The sequence below is a fragment of the Scyliorhinus torazame genome, chromosome 31 (assembly GCF_047496885.1).
Source record: "Scyliorhinus torazame isolate Kashiwa2021f chromosome 31, sScyTor2.1, whole genome shotgun sequence".
Classification (NCBI taxonomy): Eukaryota; Metazoa; Chordata; class Chondrichthyes; order Carcharhiniformes; family Scyliorhinidae; genus Scyliorhinus; species Scyliorhinus torazame.
Window position 1 is genome coordinate 29,007,824 of NC_092737.1, and position 13,319 is coordinate 29,021,142.

The following is a 13,319-nucleotide window of genomic DNA, read 5'->3' on the forward strand; positions in this document are numbered from 1 at the left end:
ATTAGAGATTGTCACAAATATGTTTAGGATTCGTATGGCGTCTGCAGGAGAACATTGCTCATTTCAAGTTGACCAGATCAAGTAATCAAGAAGTTATTCCGGATATGGTACTCGGGACGGAAAAATGGCAAGCAGGGTTTGTTCCATTGGGACCATATCTGGGTAATCCTCTGTGTCTCTGTTGTTGGAGACGCTTTCAAACGCATCAACAGATTATCCCGGTTAGGCTAATTGGCCTATAATTTTCCATCTTTTTCCTTGTTCCCTTCTTGAACAGGGCGGTTGCAACAGCGATTTTCCAATCCTCTGGGGCTATCCCTGACTCCAGTGACTTTTGAAAGATCATAACTGACGCCACCACTATTTCTTCAGCTACCTCCTTCAGAACTCTAGGATGTAGCCCATCTGGGCTCGGAGATTTATCAATCTTTTGACCTCTTAGTTTCTCTAGCACTTTCTCCCTTGTCATGGCTACCATATTCAACTCTGCCCCCTGACTGTCCGGAATTGTTGGTATATTACTCATGTCTTCTACTGTGAAGACTGACTGAAAGTACTTACTTACTTCCTCAGCTATTTCCTTGTCTCCCATCACTAAATTACCAGCGTCATTTTGAAGCGGCCCAATGTCAATTTTTCCACCGTTTGTTTTTAATGTATTTGAAGAAACGTTTACGATCATTCCTAATGTTACTGGCTAGCCTACCTTCATATTTGATCCTCCCTTTCCTTATTTCTCTCTTTGTTACCCTTTGTTTGTTTTTGTAGCCTTCCCAATCTTCTGACTTCCCACTACTCTTTGCCACATTATAGGATTTCTGTTTCGCTTTGATGCATTCCCTAACTTCCTTTGTCAGCCATGGCTGCCTAATCCCCCCTCTGACAACCTTTCTTTTCTTTGGGATGAACCTCCGTGCTGTGCCCTCAATTACTCCCAGAAACTCCTGCCATTGCTGTCCTACTGTCTTTCCCACTAGGCTCTTCTCCCAGTCGATTTTCGTCAGTTCCTCCCTCATGCCCCTGTAGTTACCTTTATTTAACTGTAACACCTTTACATCTGATTCTACCTTCTTTCTTTCAAATTGGAGATTTAATTCTACCATATTATGATCACTGCCTCCTAAGTGCTCCCTTACTTTAAGATCTTTAATCAAGTCTAGCTCATTACATTACATTAAGTCCAGAATGGCCTGTTCCCTCGTGGGCTCCATCACAAGCTGTCCAAAAAGCCCTCCTGTAAATATGCAATGAATTCCCTTTCCTTGGGTCCACTGGCAGCATTATTTACCCAGTCCATCAGCAAATTGAAGTCCCCCATGATCGCTGTGATCTTGCCTTTCTGACATGCACTTTTTATTTCGTGGTGAATTTTGTGCCCCCGGTCCTGACCACTGTTTGGAGGCCTGTGCATAAGTCCCATTATGTTTTTTTTGCCTTTGTGGTTCCTCAACTCTACCCACACAGACTCCACATCATCTGACCCTATGTCGTTTAGTGCTATTGGTTTAATTTAATTCCTAATTAACAAGGCAACCCCGCCCCCTCTGCCCAACTCTCTGTCTTTTCGATAGGTTGTGAATCCCTGGATGTTTAAATGCCAGTCCTGAACCCCCTGCAAGCTTGTCTCTGTGATGCCTACCACAGCATACCTTCCAGTCACAATCGGGGCCACAAGCTCATCTACCTTGTTCCGTACAATGCGCACATTTAAATATAGCACCTTTAATTATCTATTGACCGTCCCTTTTTGTTTTCTTAATAAGACCATAAGACCATAAGACATAGGAGTGGAAGTAAGGCCATTCGGCCCATCGAGTCCACTCCACCATTCAATCATGGCTGATTTCAACTCCATTTACCCGCGCTCTCTCCATAGCCCTTAATTCCTCGAGACATCAAGAATTTATCAACTTCTGTCTTAAAGAAACTCAACGTCCCGGCCTCCGCCGCCCTCTGTGGCAATGAATTCCACAGAGCCACCACTCGCTGGCTGAAGAAATGTCTCCTCATCTCTGTTCTAACGTGACTCCCTTTTATTCTAAGGCTGTGCCCCCGGGCCCTACTCTCCCCTGTTAATGGAAACAATTTGCCTACATCCACCCTTTCTAAGCCATGCATTATCTTAAGTGTGGTGGACCTTGGTTTACTGAGCCTTTCCATATACTGTGTCATATTTTGTGGGATGGAGATTATCGTAACCTCTCCTGAGTTTTGTCTTTTCGTGCTTTTCTGTATTCCTAAGCAGCTACGCATCCCACTGATTACTTCACCTCTTGGTTCCCTGACTTTCCTCCCCCCCCCCCCCATCTTTAGTTTAAAATCCTATTGACCACCCTATTTACTCTTTTCGCCAGAGCACTGCTCCCCGTTCTGTTCAGTTGGAAACCATCCCAATGGTATAGGTACCCACTGTCCCAAAACTGATGCCAGTGTCCCATGAAAATGAACCCCTCTTTCCCACACAACTCTTTCAGCCACGTGTTAACTTCCCTTATTCTTGCCTCCCTATGCCAATTTGCACGTGGCTCTGGCAGTAATCCGGAGATTATGACCCTTGAGGACCGATTTTTTAATTTGAATCCTAGCTCTTTATAATCTCCAAACAGGTCCTCTTTCTTAGACTTGCAATTTGCACGTGCCTCGGGCAGTAATCCGGAGATTATGACCCTTGAGGACCTGTTTTTTAAATTTGAATCCTAGCTCTTTATAATCTCTAAACAGGTCCTCTTTCCTAGACTTGCCTATGTTGTTGGTACCGACATGGACCACAACAACTGGATCCTCCCCCTCCCTCTCCAGGATCCTTTGAAGCCGGTCAGAGATGCCCCGCACCCTAGCACCGGGCAGGCAACATACCATGCGGGACTCTTTATCATGCTCACAAAGGATACTATCTATCCCCTGATAATAGAATCCCCAGCAACTACAACTTGCCTATTTACTCCCTCCCATTGAATGGCCTGCTGAACCATGGTGCCTTGGTCAGCTGACTCATCCTTCCTGCAGCCCTGTTCGCCATCCACACAGAGAGCAAGTGCCTCATACCTGTTGGACAGAGTCAAGGGCTGAGGCTCCTGAGTTCCTAACTGCTGGTTCCCTTTACCTGCCTGACTTGCAGTCACACCCTGCTGTCCCTGGCCACTGGCAGAACTTAAACTACTTCCTCAGACAGGGGTGACTGCCTCCTGAAACACAGTGTCCAGGTAAGTCTCCCCCTCCCGGATGTGCCTCAGTGTTTGAAGCTCAGACTCCAGCTCATCATAACTGAGCCGGAGTTCTTCGAGCAGCCAATACTTACTGCAGCTGTGGTCGCTGCAGCTCGCAATGGGATCTGCCAGCTCCCACATCAAGCAGCTCAAGCACATCACCTGACCAGCCATCACTAATTAATTAATTTGTTTAATTTAAGTTTATGAGTTTAGCTGTGTTTTTTTTAATTATGGGCAGATTTGCTATCAACCAATCAGATCACAGCTTCCCTCTGACGTCACTTTTGGGGAAAAAGTGGAAAACAGGAAGTTACCGTTAGGTTTTTATACTCGCAGAGACTGCTCCTCCTCCGAGCGGCTCCCGAAATTAGGCCCGAAGAAAGAGAGAGAACAAAACAGTGGGGAAAAAGCACCTTCTCCCACTCTTCACCGAATTACCTCACTGCACCAAATTACCAAATTCTCACTCGGTCTGTGTCTCTCTCACTCAGGCTGTGTCTCCTTGACCTGCGCAACGCTTTCTAATGTGCGCTTTCTGTCTGTCTTTTGTACAGGCTTCAGGATGACTCACACTAAAACGTCAAAGAGAAGAAAACAATGTGTACCTTTGTGCCCCTTAACAGGTCTCAGGTGACTGCCAGATAACTGCCTCTGAGCAATTAGTGTGGGGGCAGCTTCAGCCAATAAGACACTGATCTACACTGCCCCTTTACCTGAAAAACAATAGAATTAGATGAACCACTTACCTTTCCTGGTTACCTCACTGCTCCAAACTACCAAATTCTCACTGTATGTGTCTCACTCACTCAGGCTGTGTCCCCTTGACCTGAGCAATGACTTACCAATTATTATACTCAACGCCCCAGCGAATGAAGTCAAGCATGCCGTATGCCTTTATGACTACCTTCTCCACCCGTGTTGCCCCTTCCAGTGACCTGTGGACCTGTGCACCTAGATCTCTCTGACTTTCAATACTTTTGAGGTTCTACCATTCACTGTATATTCCCTACCTGAATTAGACCTTCCAAAATGCATTACCTCACATTTGTCTGGATTAAACTCCATCTGCCATCTCCCCGCCCAAAGCGCCAAATTATCTAAATCCTGCTGTATCCTCTGACAGTCCTCACCGCTATCCGCAATTCCACCAACCGTTGTGTCGTCTGAAAACTTACTCATCAGACCAGTTGCATTTTCCTCCAAATCATTTATATAAACTACGAACAGCAAAGCTCCCAGTCCTGATCCCTGCGGAACACCACGAGTCACAGCCCTCCAATTAGAGAAGCACCCTTTTATTACGACTCTCTGCTTTTATGACCTAGCCAGTTCTGTATCAACCTTGCCAGCTCACCTCTGATCCCATGTGACTTCATCTTTTGTACCAGTCTACCATGAGGGACCTTGTCAGTCGCAGAATAAAGAATATTTCTGCCCCAAAGCAACAAAACATGTATAATGAGAATAGAGACCGGCGTCTGGCAAAACCAAGCAGAATGAAAATGTAGGAATGAGTTCGAGTTCTGAAGCCTCTGAAGGGGACGTCACTCGGGCGCCCTCTTAGCTCATACTGTTGTCTCGTTGCGCCAGGCACGCGGGTACAATTCCGACATTGGGTGACTGTTTCCAGTTTGCACTTGCAGGTTTCCTCCCACAGTCCAAAGATCTGCATCTTAGGTGGATTGTACAAACTAAAATTACCCATTACTGCCCAAAGATGTGCAGATTATGTGCATGGGTCATATTATAATTGCGGATCAGTGACCAAAGATGTCCAGGCAATGCCGAAAATCCATGGAAACCTGTCCCTTAGTGTCCGTAGGTTAGGGTGACTTATGTGGATTGGACGTAGGAGTGGGACAATTCTTTCGGAGGTACGGTGCAATCGCCCAGCGTTGGAAGGACTCCTTCTGCAAATTAAGGAAGCTATATGTTATGAGCAATGCAAAACGAATATCATGTGTTGGGGAAGGCAAGTATTATTCATGGCGAATGCACTCTTTTTGGTACATAATACAATCAGAGAGTCATTTAGGTTTACAGCAGGCAAACATGCCCTTCGGCCCAACTTGTCCATGCCGCTCATGTTTTACCACTAAGCTAATCCGAATTGCCCACATTAGACCAATATCGCTCGATATCCATCTTACCCATGTAACTGTCTAAATGCTATTTAAAAGATAAATTGTACCTGCCTCTACTTCTGCCTCTGGCAGCTCATAGCAGATGCTCACCACCCTCTGTGTGAAACAATTGCTCCTGTGGACCCATTTGTATCTCTTCAATCTCACCTTCAACCAATGCCCTCTAGTTTAAGATGCCCCTCCCTTCAGGTAAATATGCTGTCTTTCTGCTTCATCTATGCCCCTTATTATTTTATAGACCTCTGTAAGATCACCCCTAAGCCTCCTACGCTCCAAGGAAAAAAGCTCCAGTCTATCCAGCCTCTACTTATAACTCACACCATCAATTCTCTTTTGCATCCGAGTAAATATTTCCAGCACTATTCCTAGTTTTATAATATCCTTTCTATAAGAGGGGGACCAGAACTGTACACAATATTCCAAGTGTGGCAATGTCTTGTGCAATTTCAGCAACATTTCTCAACCCCCGTATTCTGACGAATGAAACCAAGCAGAATGTCTTCTTCACCACCATGCCCACCTGTGACCCCACATGAAGGAACTATGAATCTGAACTCCTCGATCTGTTAGTGCTAGAACTCTCCCCAACTCCCTACCCTTAAATGAGTCGGTCCTTCTCCTCTTCGATCGACCAGAATGCATCACCTCACATTGATCAAAATCAAACGTCATCTGCCGTTCATCGGCACACTGGATTGGATTGGATTTGTTTCTTATCACCTACACCGAGGTACACTGAAAAGTATTTTTCTGCGAACAGCTCAACAGATCATTAAATGCATGGGAAGAAAAGGGAATAAAAGAAAATACATAATTGGACAACACAACATATACAATGTAATTACATAAGCACTGGCATCGGATGAACCATACCGGGTGTAGTGTTAAAGAGCTCAGTCCATAAGAGGGTCATTTAAGAGTCTGGTGACAGTGGGAAAGAAGTTGTTTTCGAGTCTATTCACTGGCCAAATGATCAAGATCCAGTTGCAATCCAAGATATCCTTCTTCACTGTCAACTATGCCACCAATATTGTTGACATCTGCAAACTAACCAACCAGGCTTCCTAAACTCTCATCAAAATCATTAATATAAATCACAAATAACAGTGGACACAACACTGATCCCTGAGACACACCACTGACCACAGACCTCCAGTTTGAAAAACCAACCTTTACAAAGACTCTTTGTCTTCTGTTGTCAAGACAATTTTGTATCCAATTGGATACATCACCCTGGAACCCGTGAGATTTGCATTTATGCACACTCCGTGCGGTACCTTGTCAAAGCCCGTGCAAAAGTCAATGTAGACACCCTCGACTGCACTGCATTCATCTACACTCTTGATTACCCCATCAAAAGAATTTAGTCAAGTTCGGCAGGCATGATATTCCACTCACAAAGCCATTCTGACTGTCCCTAATCAGTATTTGTTTCTCTAAATGCCTGTAGATCCTGTCTCGCAGAATACCTTCAAACAACATATCCACCACAGACGTTAGGCTCACCGGTCTGTAGTGCCCAGGTTTTTCCTTGCGGCCCTTCTTCAACAAAGGTTCACCATTTTCTCCCCTTCAATCTTCAGGAACCTCACCTGTGGCTGTCGAAGATTCGAATATCTCTGCCAGGGGACCGGCAATTTTCTCCCTCGCCTCCCACAACTTCCTGGGTTTAATTTAACTAACTCCCGGGGATTTAAGGCACCTTAATACTTCCACCATCCGCTTCTCTGTAATATGCACACTCCTCAACACATCACTATTTATTTCCCTAAGTTCTGTAACCTCCATGCGTTTCTCAACAGTCAGTACCGATGATAAATATCAATTTAGGAACTCACCCATCTGTGAAACCGCACATAGATGACCTTGTAGATCCAAAAGACGTCCTGCTCTCTCCCTCCTTACTCGTTTGCCATGTATGTAGCTGTAGAAGCTCATTGGATTCTCCATTGTCATTTCTGCCAAAGCAATCTTATTTCCCTTTTCTGCCCTCCTGATTTCTCTCTTAACTCTACTCCCACATTGTCTGTACTCTTCAAGGGATCCAGCTGCCTGTGCATGTCATGTGCCTCGTTCTTCATTTTGACCAGGACCTCAAAACCCGTGTCAACCGAGGTTCCCTACGTCTTAACTTGACCTTCAGGCTCAAACGAATGTGCTTCCCCTCAGCCCTGGTTAACAGTTGTGAAACCGTCCCACATACCAGCCTTCAAACAGACTCCCCAGATCAACTTTTGAATGTTCCTGCCAAAAACATCAAAATTGGCCTTGCCCCAATTTTGAATTTTATCTTTTGGGCCAGACCTAATATTCTCCAGTGTCCAACGTTGTGCAGGTTAGGTGGATTGGCCTTGCTGAAATTGACCATTGGGGCCCAAAGGTAATAAGGCCAGGTGGAGTGGCCATGCTGAACTTCACTCTTAGAGTCCAAAGCTGGGCAGGTTCGGTGTAATAAATGTTGGATGTGTGTTGAGGGATGTGCAGGTTAGGTGGATGGACAATGATAAATTGCCCTTTTGCGTTCAAAAATGTGGCGGCTTGGTGGATTCGCCATGATAAATCTGCACCTTCTTGTCCAAAGATGTACATGTTTGAAGGATTGAACATGATAAACTGTCCTTTTGTGCCCCAAGATTTGCAGCATAACAATGCTTTTTAGTGAAGTAAATATGCCTTCCTCTCCTGCTCTAGCCCTTCGTGTGAGGCCAGACCCCCAGCAATATGACTGACTGTTCGTGCTCTCCGCCGTGACCTTGCCCAATTAAAGGGGACTTGGGAATGGTCAATAAATGCTGGCGGAGCCAGTGACATCCACAGCCCCATGATGGAGCGAAGATAAATATCTGGCTTGTAATTTCTGCAGATCAGATACTCGGAGTCCTGCGGTGATCAGCTCAATTCCTGTGTCCTCTGCACCTGACCATCAGGAACAATGCACAATTCAGGAACACTCTCCAGTTACCTGGATGAGTGCCGATCCAACAATACACAACAAGCTTAACACCACCCAGGACCAAGCAGCACTGTTTCGTTTCCACTTCCATCCAAATTCCTCCACCACCGTTCCACAGTAGCAGCCGTGTGTACTTTCTACAAGATGCATTTCTGCGACTCGCCATGGCTCCTCCGGCAGCACCTCCCAAACCCACCATTACGCCAACCCGGTAGCAAAAGGGTAGCAGAGACATGAGACCATCAACATCTGGAGATTGGGAGATTGAGGCAGGAGTAAGAATTATTTTTTTATTTCAGGGCCGCGGGTGAGGCTGGTGAATGCCACCCATCGCTGCTCCGGCAGAGTGGAGGTTTACTACAACGGAGAATGGGGGACGGTCTGCGATGACAGCTGGGACACACTGGACGCCAGAGTGGTCTGCAGGCAGCTTGGCTGCGGCGCGGCCCTGTCGGCGCCCGGCAGCGCAGCCTTCGGACAAGGCACTGGGAAGATCTGGATGGATGACACGGCCTGCGGAGGGACAGAGCCCGCTCTCTGGACTTGCTCATTCTCAGGGTGGGGCAAGGAAAACTGCGGCCACCAGGAAGATGCGGGCGTGATCTGCAACCCAGGTAATGTGATATCCGGCCATTCGAAAGGCGGACTTCGCAGTTGGGAGACTATCGTTTAGGTTTACAGCGCTCAGGTTTTAAAGGCAAGAGTTTAAAAGTGGGATTCACCCGGTCAAAGTTTAGCTTTGGTGAAGGCTCTGTTTATTGTCTGACTTTTATACCTTAACTCAAAGAGCCTGTGCGGGTCACAAGGACGTTTCAATGGACATTCTAATCACTGGAAATTCCTACTGACATTCTCATACCGATAGTACCAACAGAGAAATAGATACATTAGAGATTGTCACAAATATGTTTAGGATTCGTACGGCGTCTGCAGGAGAACATTGCTCATTTCAAGTTGACCAGATTAAGTAATCAAGTACCTATTCCGGATATGGTACTCGGGACGGAAAAATGGCAAGCAGAGTTTGTTCCATTGGGACCATATCTGGGTCTCTGTTGTTGGAGACGCTTGAAAACGCATCAACAGATTATCCCGGACCTTCAAGAGTAGCAGACGCGATATTACACGACGGAATTTGAGTCAAGCAGCATTGTCACTGAATCATGGTGAGATACAGCATAAAATAGACCCTTCGGTTCAAGTATTGGTCTGGTTTAGCACACTAGGCTAAATAGCTGGCGTTTAATGCAAAACAAGGCAGCAGCGCCGGTTCAATTCCCCTACCAGCCTCTTCGAACAGGCGCCAGAATGTGCCGACTAGGGGCTTTTCACAGGAACTTAATTGAAGCCTACTTGTGACCATGAACGATTATTATTATTACCACCAAGCACCAACTTATTCTATTCCTATTTTGCAGCATTACTCTGTATCCTTGTATGCTATTGCATTACAAGTCCACATTGAAATGTTTCTCAAACATTGTGATAGTTCCCGCCTCTACTAGTCCTTCAGGCAATGAGTTGCCAATTGGAACTAACCTCCCGTTTGCAAAATATTTCCTCAAATTCTCTGCAAATCTCCTGCCCCTTACCTTAAATCGAGCCCCCTGCTTATTGAACCATATGTTCTCATGTGAAAGGTTATTTCCCACCTACGGTCCGAGAACTTTTGTGCACCTCGATCAGGTCCCCTTCTCAGCCTTTTCTGCACTCAGCTAAACAAGCCTTGTTTCGCTTCATTCCCTTACAGCACCTCGAGAGAAAGAGTAGTCACCACATCCTCGTCTTAAATGGGCAACATTAATCCCCCGTCTTAAGATTTACCAATTGAGTGAACATCCTCTCGACATCCATGCTTTCTCTACCGCCTATATGTGTCCATTCAGTCAACTCTTGCTCATCTAAACATTCCAGCGGACACAATCCCATCCTGTCTAACGTTTGCAGATAAGTAAACCTGCTGTCAACTGTTTTGAATGTATTTGCATCTTTCCTGAATGATTGAGACATTACGGATTGTTTCAAAGATTGTACACAACCCCCAAATATGTCCTCACCAGTGCCAGAAAGAATCGATAAATAACCTACCGTCCAACTATCCGATCCCCCTCGCTGTAACTTATATCGTTGCGTTAGCTTTCTTAATTAATTTGTGTCCCTGCAGGACAAACATGTATGACACGATCACCCGCACAATATGTGCACCTCAGAGCTCCCTTATCTCTCAAGATTTCGATACTAAGCTTCAACTTCTACTCTTCCGGCCACAATGGACAGCGTCGCATTTTCCAAGATTATAACCCACATGCTAGATCTTTGTCCACTCACTGAAGGGATCTGCTTCTTTTTCCAGCCTCCTTGCGTCCTCTTCAGAACTTGCTTTCCCATAAATCATTGTGCCATCTGGATATTGCTTCTATCCCTTCATCCAAGTCATTGATATAAATTGTACTCAGTTTCAGTCACAGGACTGACCCCACTGATATGCCTCTCGTTACATTTTGACAACAAGAGAAATACCCATTTTTGTCCACTCTTTGGTCTAATCTTTCAGTCATCCCCAAATGTTAGCTTCGAGAACATGGGAAGTTATTCTTCGCAATATATTTACAGGCGGCACTTCAGTAAATGCTTTCTAGAAATCTAAGTACAGTGCATCCATCGGTGCTCCTTCGTCCACAGCATATATTAGTTCCTGAAATCGTCCCAATAACTAAGTTCACTGGATTTCCATTGGCACAAATCCATGTTAACTCAGCCAGGTTACTTTGAGCGTATACAAGAGTCGTACATTAACACATATAATTATAGAACAAATATTTTCCCTCCCACATATGACCGTGAGCCATTTGGCCCATGGAGTCTGCCCGGCGATTGAATCATGGCTGAAATGTTTCTGATTCCTATTCTGCTGCCTCATCCCGATAACGGTTGTTTCGTCTTATTATTAAAGAACCTATCTAACTCTTTCATAGAGACACTCAGTGACATGGTCTCCACAGAGTTCTGCAGGAAGTATTTCCACAGATTTCCTTGCTGACAAAGGACACATTGACATTGGAGGGAGTGCAGAGGAGATTCACTAGGTTGATCCCAGAGTTGAGGGGATTAGATTATGACGAGAGGTTGAGTAGACTGGGACTGTACTCATTGGAGTTTAGAAGGATGCGGGGGGGATCTTATTGAAACATATAAAATTATGAAGGGAATAGATAGGATAGATGCGGGCAAGTTGTTTCCACTGGTCGTGGAAAGTAGAACTAGGGGGCATAGCCTCAAAATAATGGGAAGTAGATTTAGGAACGAGTTTCGGAGGAACTTCTTCATCCAAAAGGTTGTGAATCTCTGGAATTCCTTGCCCAGTGAAGCAGTTCAGGTTCCTTCTTTAAACGTTTTTAAGAAAAAGATAGATACCTTTCTAAAGAATAAAGGGATTCGGGGATATGGTGTACTCGCCGGAGTGTGGAGCTGAGTCCACATTGATCAGCCATGATCACATTGAATGGCGGAGCAGGCTCGAGGTGTCAGATGGCCTACTCCTGCTCCTAGTTCTTATTTTCTTAAGTAATTATGTTTAATAAGTTTTTCAATGCTTAATTTGTTAAATTTAGTGTAGATTCCCAACCAGCCAATCAGGTCACACCCTTTCTGTGAAGTAACTTACCCCCCCCCCCCACACACACACACAATTTGAAAAGGTAATACAATGTAAAAATTGAGAAAATTCACTTACTTACCTTCCGAGGGTCTCAGGGTCACACACACACACACACACACATGCACACACAGTTTGAAAAGGTAATACAATGCTCTCTGGTTCTCTCCCTGCAAATTAAAAGGTACAGGCCAGAAGAAAGAGAGAGAAGAAAACATTAGGGGAAAAGTACCTTCTCCCACTCTGCACCGAATTACCTCACTGCACCAAATAACCAAGTTCCAAATTCCCACTCTGGATATGTCTCACTCCGGCTGTGTCTCCTTGACATGCGAAAAGGTACCGGCCAGACATGTTCATTGAGTGATCAGAGAGATTGCCAAATCTATCCACATTAGCTCAGGGAGATGTTGGAGGGTAGGCCAATTAGCAATAGTGACCTGAACTCCAATCTTGTTAAGAGGAGCTTGTTTGAACTCAGTTCAAGAATGTTTTGAGCCCCAAAAAGGTGATCATGAAATAATCACCCCATATCTTTCAAATAAAAAAATCCGAAGCACTATTTATTTGGCAGCTTACCCCGTTGCTGCTGTTTTATTCCAGTTCCTGCCCCTGATTGAAAGGCATTGCTCGTCATCTTAAATGACATAAAGCCTCATCGTGTATTTTGTGAAGATTTAGTTTGGCCCAAATCCACGTTGGCTTACTTGGAGCTCATGGAAGAATGTTACTTTAAAATAATTCATAATAGCTTCCAACATTTTCCCCACCACATAAGACCATCATGTATAAGAGTGGCTAATCTTTAAGAGACTGCTCCGCCTTTCGATCCTGAGTGATATATTTCTCAGCCCCATAACCACTAGTTCCCAATATTAATGAATAACCTATCCATCGCTGTATGAAAGACACTCAGTGACTTGGCCTCTGTAGCCTTCTGCGGCAAATAGTTCAAGCCATTCACCACCTCTGTCTGAAGAAATATCCTCCTCATCTTAGTTGTAAAGGAGTGTCCCTTCAGTATAAGGCTGTGTCCTCGTGTTCCTGTCTCTCCTATCAGTTGAAGCATCTTCTTCACGTTAGCCGATCCAGCTATCTCAATATTCTTTACGTGGCAATGATATCGCCCCTCAACCTCCTAAATTCGTGACCCAGAGACATAGAAATCCTACGAGGCAAAAATAGGTCGTTCGTCCCATTGAGTCTGCACAAGCCTATGCCCACAGCTCCACCCTATCCAGGTAACCCAATAACCCCACCTAACCTTTTGACACTTAGGGGCCAGTCCACCTAACGTGCCCATCTTTGGACTGTGGGAAGCCCACGCAGAAAGGGGAGATCGTGCAAACTCCACACAG

At 45.1% G+C, this 13,319-nt stretch overlaps 1 protein-coding gene across 1 annotated transcript in view; it reads left to right on the forward strand.

Annotated features, from left to right (window-relative positions):
* Nucleotides 1-13,319, forward strand: part of LOC140404600 (scavenger receptor cysteine-rich domain-containing protein DMBT1-like) — a 243,460-nt gene that overhangs the window by 143,042 nt on the left and 87,099 nt on the right. Inside the window, exon 11 of the mRNA XM_072493200.1 lies at nucleotides 8,606-8,920. Within this exon, the coding sequence (XP_072349301.1) occupies nucleotides 8,606-8,920 (315 nt within the window). The remainder of the gene's footprint in view (nucleotides 1-8,605; nucleotides 8,921-13,319) is intronic.